Raw genomic sequence first — 15,285 nt, 5'->3', positions numbered from 1 at the left:
AATCGGCCGCGGCGAGATCTGACCTGTCGGATCTTATCAATCGAGCCGCATCAGCGGCTCGATTGATAAGCCAAATCGCAGCATGTAGACCCAGCTTTAGTGTTCCTGTTGATCCCGCCTCCTGCTCTGTAATCCTGGGAGCACCTGTGTACCTGGCTACCTACACTGGGGGCACCTATACCTGTCAACCAATACTGGGGGACAGTTTTTACACCCTCGCTGGGAGAACCTGTTGCCCAGTTCTAAGTATCCAAATGGATTCCTCCAGTGAATACTTTTTATGAATTTCCCCCAAGTGGCGCTGTGCTGAACCATGTATGTACATGGAAAGTAAGCTCTCATTCACAAACGCATTTGTTCACTGAACATGGGTAGTTTGAAAGTCGTGCAAACACTATTCAGATCCTCTCTGCCTCTGAACTTCCAAAATGCTAGGGGGATAATACTGGGCATGGTGAGCAGGGTGGACAACAAACAGCGTCTGAACACTCAGGATGAGGTAATCTAGCCCACAATAGGCTAATAGGCTTCATTCAGTATTTTTTTTCCTGTTTCGATGATACCTTACTTAGTAGCATTTTACAGTCTAGTTTGAAAGGGAAGCACGATTTCATAGAATTAGCTGTTTTTATGAGGGGACAAATCTATATGCCTGATTAAACAAACTAGCGAAGTTTGTCAGGACGCTACTAATGTTTCCTCTTCCTCCTCCAGCTATCCTCTGTCTGACTGTCTGTAATCAAGTAAAATCATTAATTACCCGCCGAATCTGGAGGTCACATGACGCAGTCACATGACGATGATGTCACTTCCAACTCTCTCTGCCAACTGCTCTGCTCTGTAGACTCTGCTGTTCGGAATGGTGTTTCAATGCTGTAGTTCTAGGTACGGTCGGGACATTTTCTAATCATTGGCTGTTGGCTACTGGCTTTATTTTCTGCATTGTGGAGAGCTGTCTTTTCCTTTACTACTGTCAGCTTCCATGTGATTTAGAGCTGCTGCTTTGGTGCTATTAGAAGATGTTAGGAAGAAGCACAGTGTAACTGCAACATCCAGCCACAGAGCTCAGGGCTGTACAGGTATGCACACTGGATAAGAAATGACGTTGATAATGCTTGCATAAAAGTGTATACATTATATGAATCAGTCTTCTATTTTTATTCACTAAATGGAGCATCTGTAGCTATTGGGGACACACTTGAAGGGACTGGACACAGTGTCCCTGCTTGTAGAATTGCATTAGATGTGACAGGCAGCACATGTTACTCAGTGGACTTTTTCACATTTTAGTGCAAGTACCACTTGTGGTGAAATGTACAATTCCTGTAGTTCAGCAGCCAACTGTGCAACACGCATATGTTAAACACGCAGTACATATGAAAAAATCATCCATGGAAAGCTGCAGGTATTTTCTGCAGTCCTAAGTGTGAATTCTCCCTGTTGATATTTTGTAATACATTTTACAGTTGGTTTTTAGTGTTTAAAATGTTCCTGAGATAAATCAAATTTATACTTACCTGGGGCTTCCTCCAGCTGCTCCATTGTCCCCCAGTAAGCTTCTTCAGTCATGGTTCACTGTGCATGTGTGATCCAGACGCCAGTTCCTCCTGATAGCGCTTCCGTTGCCAAGACCATTCTGCACCTGCGTAGTTACAGAGTTGCGGAGAACGCTCCTGGATATGGGAGCACAATCAAAAGGGAGCGCATGCTTGCAACAGTGAACTATGACTGAATAATTTACTGAAGCTGACTGCAGGGCAAAGGAGCAGGTCAGGAGGACAGTGAGGGAGCCCACGGCCTACAGGGGGCTGGAGGAAGCCCCAGGTAAGTATAAATGCTTTTTTTTTTTAATCTCAAGTTTCTTTTAAAGGAGTCTCAAGGTGAACATAAACTTATGAGAAAAACAATAGTATTTGTCCTGATTCTACTAAATGACTTTTTTTTAGATATCCTACAGTTTTATTTAATATTTAAATCTAGTTTTTAAGTTTTTACTGTTTCATTGTCTCTGCTCAATGACACCTTCTTTGAAGTATGCTAGAGCTCAAATCTATGAATTAGTGATCCTTTTTATCTCTTTCCTGCTCCAGAAATCCATTTACTGACAGGAAAGGATTTAATTACCTATCAGTGAGGGTTATGCTATAGTCTGACCCAGTCCTGACCCGGATAGAAACTGTCACTTGCATACCTGATGTCTCTTTCAGGCAGAGAAAGAAAAAAAGGAACACAACCAAGTTATTTGTGTGCTTGGCACTATACATTTCCCAATGCCTATGTCATCACACCAATGGGTAGATGCCCCGCCCACTGTACCCCATAGGACGTGAAATATATAAATTTGTATGCATCCTCCACCCCCCCAGTCTTTTGTCCTCGGAACTCACCTCAGGGACGTATGCAATGAAGAACTGGCTATTTTTAGCTTTATATTTTTTTTTTTTTACCCCCTACCTGCTGTAGTTTTACAGCCTATACTGGTGGCCTCGGCCAGTAACCCCTAGCAACTATAAATTAGTTTGTGGAGAGCCTCTAAGTTTGCTGGAGTTCTGGGGCTAGGTCGGAATCCTTAACAGTCTAAATGGCTGGGATCAGTACCTGAAAATGTGCATAATGACTGCTAATTGCAGTATTGTTCCGGCCTGGAATCTTTTCTCGTGGTCTCTGGCTTGCTCCCGGCACGGCGTGCGTCTCAGGGACTGCCTCCTTGCGCTCCAGCGGCTCCTTCCGCATGATGTGCTTCCGGTGGCTAGGCGTACTTCCGGTCGCATACGGCGCCGCTGATTGGACACTAACTGGAGGAGAGGAGGAGCCGGATACGGATATTTAAACAGTCAACGCGGCGTCCTTCGCGCTGATGGTGGAAGGAGACTAAGGATCAGCGTTCCTGACACCCCCCAACTCCCTGATTGGAGATTAGCTTTGCGGACAGCATGAGCTCTCCGGCGAGTGGTTCCTCCTCTACGGCTACTACCACAACTACATCTACTAATACTTTTCATCAATAGAAACAACTTAACGTGGGCACCAGTTCATAAAGCTTCATTTATTCCAGAAGTGACATATAAGATGAAATATTTCAGATGTTAATTCAATAATACATCACCGCAAGTAGTTGACCAGTTGCAGAGTAGATGGTATTGTTGACAATTGTTTCGCGTTTAACAGTGCTTTTTCACAGACGGGACTCCATGGCGGGGAGTAGCTCTACATCTACTAATACTATGAATGATCAACAGGACGCTGCAGGTAAAGGGGGGCAATGACACGGCTATCTTTCTAGCTTTTTTCTTCTATTTTCTTTTTTTCTGATTATATTCTTTGGTTTCCTTCCAGCTGGTTCAGCTGACCCTATCCCTAAAGATTCCAAGGCATCATCTTCAAACCAGCCTCGGGCAGAAAGGTAGGGGGTGTACAGGTAGGTTTTTTGCCCGCTACACTGAGTGCAGTGACTGACCGCAGTTTTTTTTTTGGTTAGTCCTAGGAAACATCGAAAGAAGAGCAAGAAAACCCGGAGTAGGTCAAGATGGCGAATACGCAGTCCACAACATTACTACTACCGCGAAAGAAGTCGTTCACCCCGGCAACAAAGATCAAGCTCACGGAGCAGGCGCAGGAAGAGTTGCTGGGCATGTGATAGGGATGTGATGCCCGGAAAAACTGTATGTGAGAGATGTTTTCAAGAGATGTCCTCAGAACCACAGCAACCTCCAGTAGACGTGGCAGAGTTAATCAAGGTTGCAGTACAGGACTCAATGAAGGAATATATTACCTCCATGCCAGTACAGCCTGCAAGTTCGTCGACTGCTCAGCAGCAGCTGAGGATGGAGGAGGAAGATATACAACCAATAGGTTTTGACTTCACACTTATAGAACCCTACGTATCTTCAGTGAGAGAGGCCATACAGTGGCAGGAAACTGAAGAGGAGGATACTTCTAGAATTAGTAAAAATATAGAATACTATTCACATTTAAGGAAAAAGGCGACACCTTTCCCTTTCATGGATGAGATCGCGGAATTGATCAATGAGGAATGGGAGAAGCTTGAGAAGAGGCCTCCTTTAGGCAATAGACTCTCTAAATTATACCCCATTGTGGAGGATAAAGCTAAACTTCTGGACAATCCTCCAGTTGTCGACGCTTCAGTTATTAGACTTGCAAAACCAACAACACTGCTAAGAGAGAATGCGGCATCTTTTAAGGATGCCTTAGATAGAAAGATAGATTCAGAATTGAGGAAAATCTACACAAATTCTGGTGGAGCAGCTAGACCTGCGGTAGCACTTACTTCAATATCTAAGGCATTAAGAGCCTGGACATCAAACATTGAAGAAGCCCTCCGTAATGATGTAGACAGGGATACTATAATTACAGCATTGGACGATCTAAAGCTCACAGCCGACTTCATGGGAGAAGCGGCTGTGGATATCATCAGATGTTCAGCCAGATCGATGGTTCAGTCGGTCGTGACCAAAAGAGCTCTCTGGCTAAAGGCTTGGTCGGCGGACCTGTCCTCTCGGGTAGACTGGTGCAAGATTCCGTACGACGGGAAAAATTTGTTCGGAAAGGAGATGGATACAGCTATACAACGTGTGACGGGAGGAAAATCTGGCTTAATTCCCCAGGACAGGAAAAACAGGGAACTACCTTTCCAACATCCCAGATTTCAACAACCAAGATACCGCAACTCCCGGTCTTACAGACCAGGTCGTGAGTACCGTAGGAACTGGCAAAGCTCCCAGACCACTCTCCAGAGAGCTACCAGACAGAGAATGGCACCTACTGCTCAGGGACAACAGAAGTCCTTTTGAGGGTGTCTCCGCCCAGACTTGTCCAGTAGAAGGGAGATTGAAGGAGTTTGGACAAGTTTGGGCGGACAACATCAGCAACCCTTGGGTGCTGAGGACTGTGACAGAAGGCCACCGCTGGAAGTTTGTAGGAGGCCCTCCAGCGTCTCATTTCACCCCGACAAGCATTCCAACATCAGAGGAAAAGAGTCAAATTCTAACGAAGGACTAAAGAAGGCCATAGTCCCAGTACCGGAACTATCAAGAGGCAAGGAGTTCTATTCCCCATTGTTCTTCGTGCGCAAAAAGACGGGCGATTGGAGACCAGTCTTGGACCTAAGGAAACTGAATCAACGAATACAGCTGCCAAGGTTCAAAATGGAAACTCTACAGACAATCTCAAGTTCGGTGATGGTGTCGGATTGGATGCTATATGTGAATTTGGAGGACGCCTATTTGCACGTCCCCATCCATCACAGGTATCAGAAATTCCTGAGATTCGCAATAGGTCCACTCCACTATCAGTTCACGTGCCTCCCTTTCGGGATATGTACCGCTCCACATACTTTTACAAAGGTCCTATTAGCAGTGGTAGCATTCCTGAGGTTGAAGGATCTCCATCTTTATCAATATCTGGACGATCTGTTACTTCTGTTCCAGGATCGAAGTCTTCTGTTACAACACAGACAGATCCTACTTCAGACTCTACAAGATTTTGGTTGGAAGATAAACTTCACCAAGAGTCAATTACATCCCACGCAGGAGATAGTGTTCCTTGGAGCACTTTTCAAGACTCGAGAGAACAGCCTGGAGTTGCCAATGGAGAAGAGATTAACAGTGATAACGAAAGTGAAGGAAGTAATAGCGAAGAAAGCGCTAACCGCAAGACAGTGTCTGAGTTTAACTGGATATCTCACTTCAACAATACCAATGATCAGATGGGCACAATGGCACATTCGGCCCTTCCAATGGGGTTTCCTCAAACAATGGAACAGGCAACAGATGAATCAGACGATCCTAATAACAGCCACGATGAGGCACAGCTTACAATGGTGGATGATAGAATCAAATTTGGCAAAGAACCATCTAATTCAAACTGGTCCGCTGATCACAGTTACGTCGGACGCCAGCAAGAGAGGCTGGGGGGCGCACTGCCAGACACATTCAGCGCAGGGAATATGGGATACCCTGCAAGATCAGACACCAGCAAACATCTTAGAGCTGAGAGCAGGACTTCAGGCATTATACAGCTTTCAAAGTCTGATTCAAGGGAAATCAGTGCTGATGAGGATGGACAATCGGACAGCGTTATCCTATATAAAGAAACAGGGGGGTACAAGAAGTCAGAGATTGTTACAGACGGAGGAGATATTCCGATTCGCAGAGGAAAACTTGTGGAGCAATATACATCCCGGGTCCACAGAACGTGAAGGTGGATTATCTCAGCCGACATCAGATAGACAACTGCGAATGGAGTCTTTCTCAGGAGGTCTATTTATGGATTTGCAACCACTTCGAGTTTCCTCAGATAGATGGCAACGAGGAACAATGCGAAATGCATCAGATTCATGTCCAGATACTCCTGCACTCAGGCGGTGGCGACGGATGCAATAACAGCAAGCTGGGATTTCAAGATTGGCTATGTGTATTCTCCAACACCAATGATCCCGCAATTACTAATGAGATTGCTGAGAGAGAAGGTAACACTGATCGCGATTTTACCATTCTTGCCGAATCGGCCATGGTTCTCCCTGTTATGGGAGCTGAGGTTACAATCTCCTCTACCTCTCCCCAACAGACCGGATCTACTGCAGCAGGGAGCGATATTTCACCCAGAACCTCAGAAACTGAACCTTATGGCCTGGGTGTTGAGGGGAAGAGGCTACAGTCATTAGGCTGTTCGAATGCAGTGATACAGACTTTACTTCAGGCTAGAAAGCCAACAACCAACACGACCTACACTCGAGTCTGGAATAGATTTGAACAGTTCGCTAGTATGGAACAATTCGATCCTTTGACCCCTGAACCTCATCAGGTACTTGCTTTCCTTCAGAGGGGTGTAGAAAAGGGATTAGCCTACCATACCATAAAGGGACATATTTCGGCTATTACTGCACTAACGGGTTCACCATGGGGCAATCATCCCTTACTAAAGCAGTTTGTTAGAGGAGTCCTAAAGTTGAGACCCCCAAGGAAAAATTGATTCCCTAAGTGGGATCTCCCTCTAGTGCTGGAGGCATTATCGAAAGAGCCTTTCTTTCCGGTCCAAGATTGCACGCTGTGGAACTTAACACTAAGATCAGTCTTTCTGGTAGCGGTTGCATCAGCCGGTAGAGTATCGGAGATCCAGGCTCTAGGTTGTGAGGAACCATACCTCACATTCTATCCGGATCGTGTGGTATTACGTCCTATTTAAAGGTTCATACCAAAGGTTGCAACAACGTACCATCTGAACCAGGACTGGACATTACCTGTATTTTTTCAAGAGGAGTCGGAAACAAAGCATCCGTTGGATATCGCTGAAACGCTAAAAACCTATCTGGAAGCCACTAAGGACTTTAGGGTTACTGACAGGCTTTGGGTAGTTCCAGCAGGAAGCAGGAGAGGACAGCCTGCCTCCACGAGAACGGTGGCTTCCTGGCTTGTTAAAGCCTTTCAGGCGGCCTACAGAAGCTCGGGGCTAAAACCCCCGGAACAAATAGTGGCCCACTCAACACGTAGTGTATCCACTTCATGGGCAGCAATGAACAGAGTCCCTCCAGACAAAATCTGTCAGGCGGCCAACTGGTCGAGTATTAATACATTCATGAGACATTACAGGCTTGATATGTCTGCACAATCAACTGCTGTGTTTGGAAGAGCTGTTTTGAGTGCTACTAATGTATAGAACAACAACAACAAATAACATTTGTAAAGCACTTTTCTCCCGTGGGACTCAAAGCGCATAAGCATGGCTCCGACCATCGTGGTACAGAGGAAGAATTTTATAAATCTGGAAATGCCAGGCTAAACAGGTGGCTTTTCAGTCTGGATTTGAATAGCTCCAGGGATGGTGCTGTCTTTACTGGGTGTGGTAGGGAGTTCCAAAGAGTAGGGGCAGCATGACAGAAGGCTCTGTCTCCAGATTTTTTGAGGTGCACTCTGGGAGTGACCAAGTTTATAGAACTTGCTGATCTGAGGTTGTGAGAGGTGTGGTGCAGCTTCAGCAAGTCCTTCATGTATCCAGGGCCCAGATTGTGCAGGGATTTGAATGTCAGCAGTCCAATCTTGAAGAGTATTCTCCATTCTACTGGTAGCCAGTGCAGTGAGCGAAGGATCGGTGTAATGTGACAGTAGCGAGGCTGGTTTGTTAGCAATCTGGCAGCAGCATTCTGCACTAATTGCAGGCGACGCAGGTCTTTTTTGGGGAGGCTAGCATAAAGGGCATTGCAGTAGTCCAGCCGTGATGTGATGAAGGCGTGGACTAGGGTTTGAAGATCCACTGGGGGAATCAGATGTTTAATCTTTGCAATGTTCTTCAGATGAAAGAAGGAAGATTTAACTACAGATGAAATTTGGTTTCTGAAACTCAATTCCCCATCGATTAGTACGCCAAGGCTGCGCACAAGGTTGGAGCTGTTTATGTCTGAATTCCCAATCCTGATTGGTGTTGCTTTAGGATAGAGCTGTTTTGATGGCGAGCACTGGCTTTGGACAAACAGGACCTCAGTTTTGTCAGCATTCAGTTTCAACCAGTTATCATTCATCCATGCCTGTAGCTCAGCTAAGCAAGAGTTTATTTTTGGGGTAGGGTCTGTTCCACCAGGTTTGAAGGACAGGTATAGCTGTGTGTCATCGGCGTAGCAGTGGTACGTCAGGCCATGTCGTTGGATAAGTGTACCGAGTGGCAACATGTAGATTGCAAACAGCAGAGGGGATAGGATTGATCCTTGTGGCACTCCGAATTGTAGAGGTGCAGGTTTGGACATTATAGGTCCTAGGGAGACTCTCTGTGTTCTGTCAGTCAGGAATGATCTGAACCACTGGAGGACTGATCCACTGATGCCACAGTACTCCTGCAGTCTGTTAAGCAGGATTTCATGGTCAACTGTATCAAAAGCAGCTGAGAGATCCAACAGGATTAGGATGGAGCATTCCCCTCTGTCCCTTGCCATGAGCAGATCGTTGCAGACTTGGATGAGGGCTGTTTCGCAGCTGTGGTGTTTCTTAAAGCCAGATTGTAGAGGGTCCAGGATGTTGTTTACTGACAGCCTGGTTTCAAGTTGCAGATAGACAGCCTTTTCAATAACTTTACCTAAGAAGGGGAGGTTGGAGACAGGTCTGTAGCTGCTCATAGCATCTGGATCCATGGAAGGTTTTTTAAGAAGGGGCTTGATGATTCCTTCTTTTAGAGAGGTAGGAAACCTCCCTGCTTGCAGAGAGCAATTTACTATTTTGTGAAATGCTGGACCAAGCAGGTCAGGGCATTTCAGCATATGTTTAGTTGGTCCAGGGTCCAGGTCGCAGGTTGTCTGGCGGAGACGACAGAGGATGTCTGAGATCTCTTCCTCACTAATACTTTTGAAATCAGTCCAGGGTGTTAGGTTGTTTTTGCAGCTATTTCCATTAGTTGCATGAGTCTTGGGTGCTGTGGACTGAATGAGAGACCGAATAGAAGATACTTTGTCAGCAAAGTAGCAGGCAAATTTCTCACATAGCTCCTTTGAGGGAGTTATAGTGGGTTTTAGACAGGATGGATTACATAGTCTATCAACTGTGCGGAATAGTTGGGCTGGTCTGTTGGCGGCCTTTGCGATCTCCTGTGATAGGTAGGAGGATTTTTTCTTGGTGATCGCATTTTGGTAGCTTTCCAGGTGAGAGACAAGGGTGTGTTTATCTTTTGAATTCTGAGATTTTCGCCACTTCCTTTCTAGTCTGCGCACTTCTTTCTTTAGGTCCTTTAGTGAGCTGTCAAACCACCGTGCATGGTGAAGTGGTGTAGATCGTTTGATGCGAACTGGAGCGAGGGCGTCATAGGCAGATGACACTGCATGGTTGTATATCAGGACCATGGAGTCTGGGTCTGCACAATGGTTGGTTAATGCGTCGAAGTTGAGGATATTCTGAACGTGCTGGGGTGAGACATCTTTCAGTGAACGGTATTTTATGAGTTCTTTCCCTCTGTGTTTTATCGCTGGTGCTGTCAGAGAGAAGTGGATGGTGTGGTGGTCTGACCATACCACTGGGTTTATATCCATGTGTGATATTAAAAGTCCGGAATGAAATAGAAGATCCAGGGTGTGCCCTTTCGTATGGGTGGGGAGGTTGATAGCCTGAGAGAAACCCAGTTCATTCATTATGAGAAGTAGTTCACTTCCTAGCTGGGAGTCGTGATCATCCACCCATGCATTGAAGTCTCCCAGGATGATCCATCTAGGGTGTTCCACTGTTACGCAGAAAATATAATTAAAAATTGTGTGACAGCATTTCTTCTCCCTCCCTTCATTTCCTAGTTAATTCCCATTGGTGTGATGACATAGGCATTGGGAAAGCAGAAAATTGTTACTTACCTATCCGTAATTTTCCTTTCCCGATGCCTTTATGTCATCACACAACGCCCTCCCTTCTTGTTCACTTCGGTGATTCCGAGGTTGACGAGACTGGGGGGGCGGAGGATGCATACAAATTTATATATTTCACGTCCTATGGGGTAGAGTGGGCGGGGCATCTACCCATTGGTGTGATGACATAAAGGCATCGGGAAAGGAAAATTACGGATAGGTAAGTAACAATTTTCCGCTACACATACCTATCTCATCATGTCACATGTCACCTTGATTGTCTTTTAAGTTACTGAGCACATTTGGGACCTTCTGTGCATTTTTCAGCAACACATCAATGTTACAGACTGCTATGCATTGATGAAAAATGTAAACAAGCAGTCCCGTGCAACATAAATGTAAAGAGCAAGTGTGTTTAGGCTCTTAGGGTTCGTTCACATCATACACGCTTCTGTGCGCATTTCGGCAACGCCTATGGTGTGCGACACGCAAGAATGGCAGAAGTGCATAGACAGCACTTATGCCTTTCTGATCCGGAGCAGTGCTTTTCAGCGCTGCTAGATTTGGGTGCAGCCGGCGCCTCCATAGACTATAATAGGAATTACTCCTATTGCAGCGCTCAGTGAGTAACGTCGGCGCCGTCAGAAGACGGAGCCGAGGTTGCTTAAAAACACAATAATTCGGCCTCCAGCAATGGCTGGAAGCCAAATTATTTCATTCCCCCACCATCCATGGCGGCCTGGAGGGGAAATAGTAATTAAAACGGCCTGGACTTGTGCAGAAAAAGGATCAGCCATATACCGCTGTATCCTGCACCCAACTCTACCGGCACCGATTTCAAATGTACTCTTCTGATCATGTGCACTGCGCAGCAGTGCGATGCGCTATCACACTGCTGTATGCAGTTTGTGGCCAAGAGCAGTGCTGACCCAGTTTCTGTGGTGAATGGGATCAGCTGCGCACAGAAGCACAAATGGTGTGCGGTCGCGCATGGCCAGTCTGCATCAATGACGTGAAGAAGCCCTTAGACATAAATTGTGCAGTTTTAGAGAGTTGACAGACTATATTTTGAGTAGAATTAGCCACAAACGAATATAATTGCATCGCATTGTGACGATATTGTCGATTGCAATGCATCAGACTCTGTGAAAGTGCCCTTTGTGTTCTCCACTTCTCAAAACCTGTTTGCCACTTTCATTATGTGGACAGTATAAAAAGGGCAATAAAATTTTGTATGGTGGCAATAAGTGCAGCTCCATTTGCTTGAATAGGTTTACGGATTGCTAACCACAACTGTTACTTCTTGCCTGGAAAAGTTGTAGTATTTGACTCATTGGGCTTGATTTACTATAACGCCTTATCAGAGTAGCATAGCGAGCGCTACAAACCTATGCCTGCTAATTGGCAATGGTGAGAGCTCCACTCGTCCTACCCTGAGCCCCTGTGGGTCCAATCACTTTAAAGGACATTATCCCTGTACTTTGATTGGCCCAATAGGCTGTCTGTCACTTGACAGGAAACTTGACAGGCAGCCTACTGGGCCAATCAAAGTGCGGGGATTATGTCCTTTAAAGTGATTGGACCCGCAGGGGCTCAGGGCAGGACGAGTGGAGCTCTCGTCATTGCCAATTAGCAGGCATAAGTTCCTAGCGCTCGCTATGCTACTCCGATAAGGCGTGTTAACTCTGATAAGGCATGCTATTTGTCTTAGTGAAGCAAGCCCATTGACTTAAACTGTAATCAAGAGAGGTAAAAGAGATGAGACTGGCACTCAATCGACTGGGAACAGCAGCTGGAATCTGATCACCATTCAACCGTGCTCGTACTTCATAGATACATTGATTTCCCCAAAGTAGAACAACAGCAGATCCGGCACAGGTTGCAGTAAATCAAAATTCTTTTATTCCAGCAGGTACATGCAAAACAATAGGAGTAGAAAAGTGGTCGGCCTGACAGCCGTTTCACGGGTTCCCCCGCTTCTTCAGAGGCACAAAAGAAGAAGCGGGGGAACCCGTGAAACGGCTGTCAGGCCGACCACTTTTCTACTCCTATTGTTTTGCATGTACCTGCTGGAATAAAAGAATTTTGATTTACTGCAACCTGTGCCGGATCTGCTGTTGTTCTACTTTGGGGAAATTGACTTAAACTGTGTCTGCATACTTCTGCTTCCTAAAGCGGCGATCTATGGCAACCTGGTGAATATTGTAGCCCATGAACATTATTTGATAAGCTGTAAAGTGGCATTTAGGGCTGGTTTAAACTCGGGCACTTTTCAGCGCTTTGCTGATCACCCTATGGGATCATTCTCACTGCAGTATTTGCGACTTGTATATATCACAAATGTGCTGCATGCAGCATTTTGGGGCGATTGTAATGTGATTCTCTTTCTATTGAACGGGAATCACAAATGCAAATTGTGGCAAAATTGCGTACTTTAGCGAAAAAAAGATTTGTGTTCCGAGTGTGAACAAGCCCTTGCGCTGATTGCTCCTTTGTAAATAAGGCAAACATGGATTTCGGCGGTGGGTATCTAATGAATTAGGCTATTATGTTTACGTTGTGATGAGGCTGAAAAGAGAGAATCTTTGCAGATGATAGTCATGTGTATAAGCATGCCAGTCTAAACAATTCTGTATAATTAAAAAAAAATAACAGCATTTTATTGTAAATACCATAGGCCACAATTCCTATTTTCATATTCCAGTAACAGGGTGAAGACAGTGACTGAATAAAGAATCTCCTGAAGATTCACAATGCCTTCATTTCGCCAGGTTGGGGAGAAGCAGTTGCCCCATGAGATCATATTTATGTCCTGGTCCCCAAGAAGGGATCTTATTGCACTGGTCAACAAAACTGGTGAGGTATGTTTTCATGTTTCTTTTTTTCCTGTGGCCGAGGGAGTGCAAAGTAAAAATGTTTTCAAATAAGATGGATTACTGAATCCACAGATGTCCAGATTAACATTAGTAAAGGTGCAGAGGTAAATGGCTAAAGTATATTCCTGTTTACACTAAGTTCGTCCAGGAAGGTCTCATAACTCCCTTGAAGGGAACCTTAGCTGAGAAGGATATGCATTTTTCATTTTAAAATAATACCAGTTGCCTGACTCTCCTGCTGATTCTGTGTCTCTAATACTTTGAAGTCAGACTGGATTAGCTGCATGCTTGTTTCAGTTGTGTGATTCAGCCACTACTGCAGCCAAAGAGATCAGCAGGACTGCCAAGCAACTAGTATTGTTTAAAGGGAACCAGAGAGGATCAAATATACATACCTGGGGCTTCCTCCAGCCCCATACGCACGGATCGCTCCCACGCCGCCGTCCTCCGCTGCCTGGAACCGCCGATACCGGGTCCCGTTTTTGCCGCGAGTCGGCCAGTACATACCTGGGGCTTCTTCCAGCCCCATAAGCCTGGATCGCTCCCACGCCGCCATCCTCCGCTTCCTAGATCCGCCGTTCCCGGGCCCGTCACTTCCGGCGGACGCGGCCAATTCTCCGCATCAAAGTGGGCTCCCTCCATACAGGTACGCGTGCGGCTGCCTACTGCGCAGCCGCATGAGTACGGGTATGGAGGGAACCCCTGTGATGCGGACAATTGGCCGCGTCCGCCGGAAGTGACGGGCCCGGTACCGGCGGATCCAGGAAGCGGAGGATGGCGGCGTGGGAGCGATCCAGGCTTATGGGGCTGGAAGAAGCCCCAGGTATGTATAAACTCTTTTTCTATTTTAAAAAATCATTCCTCTCTGGTTCCCTTTAAAAGGAAACATCAACATATTTCTAAGTTAAGGTTCCCTTTAAGCAAACAAAGGAGTGATAAAATACCTCACAAGTATTTCAGCCGAATTGTTGAGGTTCACAACTTTCTAAAAATGCTGTAAATTCTCCCTAATCTGTGTATAGTGCTGACATCACCAGCTAGGTGTCATTTTACATGCTTTCACACAAAATACTGCAGAAATTAGCTGATTGGAAAGAAGTAGCAGTTAATGTATATTGTGAAAACTTGTCTGTTAATTCAAGATGCAGATATCACATTTATTTGAAGTCTATATTCAGACAAGACAGAGAACATTTTATATTGAAATTTTCTTCTTGCAGGCACAAAGCTTCAGAGCTGCAGCCACTAGGGTGACCTCTGTACGCTGTAGCAGTGTAGGGAATCTTGCCGTAGGACTCTTCATTGTGAATTAAAGAGCAAACAAGTTGTATACAGCACCGGAGATTTGGGCGTAGCCAGCACCACCATAGACCATAATAGGAATTACTGCTATAGCAGCGCACAGTGAGTAATTTCGGTGCTGTCAGAAGACGGAGCTGAAGTTACATTTCAAACACTGTAATTCGGCCGCGAATTACATCATTCCCTACCATCCACGTGGACCTGGAGGGGGAAATAGTAATTAACACCGCCAGGACTTGTGCAGGAGCAGGGTAAGCCATATGTCGGCTGTATCCTGCGCCCAAGTCTCCCGGCGGCGATTTCACTCGTACTCTTAAAGAGAACCTGAAGTCTGGATAATTCAGAGGCTTCCCCATAAACCTAGAGCTAACCAAGACCTGGACTCCCTCTGATCATATTCTACAAGGGCTTGTCGAATATGTTCTTGTGGCTGTGCACCTGTCTGTGTACGAGCGTGGCTACATTATTGCTCAAGCGCAAGATTGCCTGTGCAGTAGCATGGAGCTGCTTGTGTACAGCCTTTTCTTCTATGCACAATGGCTCTGTGTTACTGCACAGCCCGTTAGTGCAGCTTTGCTTGTACGTGGAAGGGAGTGTAGCCGCATAACTTGCTGAGTCCGCGTGTTGCACTAATAGCCTAACACGCACTACTCTCCTGGGGTTGGTACCGGTAAAATTGCTGTGCACTGCCTGCTCATGGCAGCTTTTCCAGCAGTACATGCTTGCCAATTCAGGTACCTTTTTGAAGGTCCACTAAAGCAGTAAAGGAACACTATCAAA

The 15,285-nt window shown here is 45.8% G+C and overlaps 1 protein-coding gene across 2 annotated transcripts in view; it reads left to right on the top strand.

The window, feature by feature from the left end:
* The first annotated feature begins 802 nt into the window (after positions 1-802).
* The window catches only part of ANAPC4 (anaphase promoting complex subunit 4), a 103,601-nt gene continuing 89,118 nt past the window's right edge, over positions 803-15,285 (top strand). The window contains exons 1-2 of one of the 2 annotated variants that reach the window (XM_068240857.1): positions 803-885; positions 13,032-13,188. In XM_068240857.1, coding sequence (XP_068096958.1) covers positions 13,081-13,188 — 108 coding nt within the window. In that variant the 5' untranslated portion in view covers positions 803-885; positions 13,032-13,080. Of the gene's footprint in view, positions 1,080-13,031; positions 13,189-15,285 lie in introns of both variants that reach the window. The other variant, XM_068240856.1, reaches the window with a different exon arrangement.

Source organism: Hyperolius riggenbachi, chromosome 6 (assembly GCF_040937935.1).
Source record: "Hyperolius riggenbachi isolate aHypRig1 chromosome 6, aHypRig1.pri, whole genome shotgun sequence".
In the NCBI taxonomy this organism is placed as follows: Eukaryota; Metazoa; Chordata; class Amphibia; order Anura; family Hyperoliidae; genus Hyperolius; species Hyperolius riggenbachi.
The sequence above is the reverse complement of the archived record's forward strand: the minus strand, read 5'-3'. Positions and strand labels throughout refer to the sequence as shown.